General features: G+C 51.9%; 1 protein-coding gene across 1 annotated transcript; it reads right to left on the bottom strand.

Moving 5' to 3' along the window:
- Positions 1 to 3,108: 3,108 nt before the first annotated feature.
- On the bottom strand, positions 3,109 to 4,023 carry LOC308050670 (olfactory receptor 14A16-like; the record flags this gene model as incomplete). Its single annotated transcript, XM_080360824.1, has 1 exon — positions 3,109 to 4,023. One exon carries the CDS (start codon positions 4,021 to 4,023, stop codon positions 3,109 to 3,111), a length of 915 nt encoding a protein of 304 aa, XP_080216950.1.
- Positions 4,024 to 4,724: the final 701 nt, after the last annotated feature.

Here is a 4,724-nt window from a genome sequence, read left to right on the forward strand (position 1 = left end):
ACACTAATTTAGGTTTAGCCTTGTGTGCTTCACAAGTTGAACGTCTGTCTTTATAGAACATAGACTTGTGAAATCTTAAAGGCACCTCCTCAAACATCCTTGAAATTCCTGCTCCACTCAATGACAGAAAGATGTGCCAGGGGAGGGTCAGTGGGACATGAGGAAAAGGTTCTTCCCCCAGAGGTGCTGGACACTGAACAGGCTCCCCAGGGAGGTGTCACGGCCCCAACCTGACAGTGTTCAACAAGAGACTGGACAACGTCCTCAGACACACGGGGTGACCTGTGGGGTGTCCTGTGCAGGGACAGGAGTTGGACTCCATGATCCTTTGGATCCTTCCAACTCAGGACGTTCTATGATTCTATGAACCACTAGGTCAAAAGTCCATGTTTTCATTGTACAGATGAGATGTAAACACACGGCTCAGGGCTCTTCCTGGGACCGTGGGATGTGGGTGTGCAAGGCCCAGGGAAGGACAACACTGGGACAACAACTTCCAGCTTCCCTATGGGGCTGCAAGGAGGCAGTGAGGCCCCAGTGCCATGAGGACAACATGTCTGCTCCTGGGGTCAGTTACAGAGACAACTGCCCTGGCCAAGGGGACACAGACCTGGGTTCTGTGGGTCCCTTCCAGCCTTACAGCGCCCTTTGCCATCTCCACCACAGGCTGTTCCACACGGTGCTGCCCCTGCCCCTCTTTCCCTGCAGGCTGCAGACACCCATCTCGCTTCCCACCTGCTCTCACCCAGCATTTCTGCACCTTCACTGCTGTGTCTGCACCCTCACCGGCTGCTCTTTGGAACACAAACCATGGGCTGATCCAGCTCCCTCTGGGTCACCTCTTGCCCCACAGCACTGCCCTTCCAGTGACATTTCTTCCTCCTCATATCCATTCCTCACCTTCCAAGTAGACTTCTTTTTCTCTTTCCTGCTTCTTCCCACTATCAAGAAAAGCTCGACCATCTCATAAACTGCCCTTCATGCAGGGAACCCAACCCGTTAGGCTTCTTGTGGTTCCTGCTGATGTCCCGTCATATTCTCAGGCGGAATGGACATGACAACCCATCTCCAAGGTCTCTTTCTGGGTACGGCCTGTGTGCCCTTGGGCAGAGGTTCTTTCCCAGCCATGTCCCTGCTGCTGGACTGTCACCTCCAGACACAGAACTGACCCCACTGTCCCCTTCACAGCTGCATGATTCCTCCTGGACTATGAGTATCTGAGACACAACTGAACTCATAATACCATAACTATCCATCACCTTTTTCATGACCCAGGACCTGATCAGATCAAAGTATGCTTGTTTTGTCAAATTTATCAAATATATTCCCTACTAGAGATTTGAGTTCAAAAAGACTCTTCAGAGGAACTGCTGTATTAATGTTGACAACTTTTAGAACTCGTTTTATGTCTCTTATTCTTTTTATCCTTCCTCTTCTTATTTTGTCTTCAAAATACTCTGCACAAAGGAAAGATTCATTGAATCTCAGAATAACTTGAGGTTTGAAGAGAGCCCTTGTCCCACTTGTCTCACTGTCCTGCTCCAGGCAGGATGAACCAGGTGAGGCTGTTCAAGGGTTCCTCCCAAATTTGCATCATTCACAGAGGAGCTGACAGTGCACTCGTCACATCACACAGAGGGAGAATAAAGATGTTTAACAGTGTTGGTCCAAGTGCTGGTCACTGAGAGATGAAACTAGTAACTGGCTGCATGGTGGGCTTTGTACCACTGATGACATTTGGCTTGATTGTCCAGCCAGCTTTCCACTCAGCTTCCAATTCTCCAGCCCAGAGATCTCTGATCCAGCTACTGGGACACCACGGAACACCATGTCTGTGACCTTGCAAAATTCCAGGTATGGAGGCAGGTTGAGCAGCCATTAATTCTCCTTTGTGCTTTTCATGCAGATGGGTTTGATATCTACCTTTTTCAAGGACCTCTAAACCCCTCTGACCACTTTGTCACTTTTGAAAGCACAATCCAGAATCATGGGCCAGGGTGACAGAGCAGACTGGAGCACTTGCAATGAGCCAGTCCACGGCAGCTGAGATGAATCTCACTGGGGCAGTGAGTGAATCTCACCTCCCAATATGAAGTGACCTCAAGACCTTCTCTGTGCCACAGACCTTAATGGAAGCACAAGAAATAGCTGAGAATGTTTGTGCTCACTTGTGTTCATCTCACCTCACATCCATGATGTGCGTGCGCACATCACATCTGCACCTATTCATTCAGTGTCCCTCCATGGAGGGAAGAACAGCGTCTGTGGGTGAGAGGCCAGTGCTGGAAATGGTGGTTGTGAGGGGCCAGTCCATGGTGACTGACCTGGGGCTCCTTCCACGGGGTGTCCAGTGCACAGGGGCACAGTCCAGCCCTGCTCTGCTGGTCCTGCAGGTCTCTGGCAGGAGCCTGGCTGTGAGAGGACACTGCTGTGTGCCAGCCCTGCACACACACACTGTTCAGCTGCACACTGATGTTTCATCTGTGGGCCAGTTTCTTGGGTATATTCTTGAGAGAAGGTTTGGAAGAAGACCTAAACCTTCAGGTCCTGCCCATAGGAGATCACCTTTCTATCTGGAAAGGCTGTTGTGAGGCCAGCTCTGTCACAGCAGTGCCCATTGCCAGTCCCTGCCTGCACCCACAGCACTGACACACAGCAGGACGGTGACCAAGCTGCCAGAGCACTCAGGCCTTGCACCAACACCAGGGATGAGAAGGAGAGTGTGGAGTGGAACCAGAACAGCTCTGGAAGATCAAGCGCTGCTGTTCCCTGGCAGGGCTGCCATGCGAGAGCTCCTTTCCCTCTCACCCATGCACACACGATCTATCCCTGCAGCTCCAGAAAGATCCCGGAGAAACAATGCTGGTGAAAAAAAATGGTGAAGGACCCTTTATTTTGCTTAAACACAGAGAACACAATTCCACACTGATACAGCCACTCGGTGTGAAAAGAAAAGCAGGCAGTGAATTACAAAGGGAATTAAAATATTATCATAATAAAAAAAACCCCCACAAATAGCCACAAAAAATACTGCACACAGGATGAAACTCTAATGAGATATACTCTTATGTAGAAGAAGATAGAGACAGTTTATAGCTTCAGAAGAAATCAAGTCATCAGTTTCCAGAGGGCATCCTTGAGCTCCTGGTTCCTCATGCTGTAGATGAGGGGGTTCACTGCTGGAGGCACTGAAGAGTACAGAACAGACACCACCAGGTCCAGGGATGGGGAGGATATAGAGGGGGGCTTCAGGTTGGCAAACATGCCTGTGCTGACAAACAGGGAGACCACGGCCAGGTGAGGGAGGCAGGTGGAAAAGGCTTTGTGCCGTCCCTGCTCAGAGGGGATCCTCAGCACGGCCCTCAAGATCTGCACATAGGACACCACAATGAACACAAAACAGCCAAAAGTTAAACAGGCACTGACCAAAATAAGCCCAAGTTCCCTGAGGTAGGAGTGTGAGCAGGAGAGCTTGAGGATCTGGGGCATTTCACAGAAGAACTGGCCCAGGGCATTGCCCTTGCACAGGGGCAGGGAAAATGTATTGGCCGTGTGCAGCAGAGCATGGAGAAACCCAGTGGCCCAGGCAGCTGCTGCCATGTGGACACAAGCTCTGCTGCCCAGGAGGGTCCCGTAGTGCAGGGGTTTGCAGATGGCAACGTAGCGGTCATACGACATGATGGTGAGGAGACAAAACTCTGCTGTGATCAAGAAGAGAAACAAAAAGAGCTGTGTCGCACATCCCAAGTATGAGATGGCCCTGGAATCTGAGAGGGAATTGGCCATGGACTTGGGGAGAGTGGTGGAGATGCAGCCCATGTCAAGGAGGGCGAGGTTGAGCAGGAAGAAGTACATGGGGGTGTGCAGGTGCTGGTCCCAGGCTATGGTGGTGATGATGAGGCCGTTGCCCAGGAGAGCAGCCAGGTAGATGCCCAGGAAGAGCCAGAAGTGCAAGAGCTGCAGCTCCCGTGTGTCTGTGAAAGGCAGGAGGAGGAACTGGGTGATGGAGCTGCTGTTGGACATTGGCTGCCTGTGGGCATGAGGACCTGTGCAAGAAGGAAAAGGTTTAGATTGAGACTTCTCTCGGAAAAACCAAAGCCATTTCCCACAGAGCCTCACACACAGAGACACTTTTCTTCTTCCAGGAGAACGTCCTGGCTGGGCCCTCGTCAGTGCTTGATGAGTGTGCAATGAAGAGGAGAGTCTGTGCCCAGGGGCTCCTGAGGACTCAGCCTGACCCTGTGTGATCGGGTGGGCAGGGGCCAGTCCTGGTGTTCAGCTTTGTCAGCTGGAGCCACTCCTGGTGCAGAAGGGACTGTCAGCATCTGCACCCTCAGGCCTGAGAAACTGATTTTGAGAGGTTTGGGGTTTCTACAGCTCCTTCTCTCCTCCCACCCTGGGGAGTGTTGTTGGGTGTCAGAAACCCTCAGCATTTCTGCTGCACTCAGGGAGAATAGAGTGAGTCCTGCGAGACCAGAGGGTGCCTGTGGGTCAATGCAGAGTGAGGGCAGCTGCTCTGTCCCTCTGTCCTGCTCCAGCTGCCCTGGGCTGGCACCTTTCTGAGATGGGGGCTGATCACACTCCCATGTTACCCTGAAAAGCCACCAGGCACTGCTGAGAGCAGAGGGACTCACCACAGACCATGACTGGTCTCACCCTTTTCTTAAGGTCTCAGCACCCAACGTTTAGTCCAAGACACACACGGCTCATTCCCCAGTCCCACA

This window comes from Nesoenas mayeri, assembly GCF_963082525.1.
Source record: "Nesoenas mayeri genome assembly, chromosome: 29".
In the NCBI taxonomy this organism is placed as follows: domain Eukaryota; kingdom Metazoa; phylum Chordata; class Aves; order Columbiformes; family Columbidae; genus Nesoenas; species Nesoenas mayeri.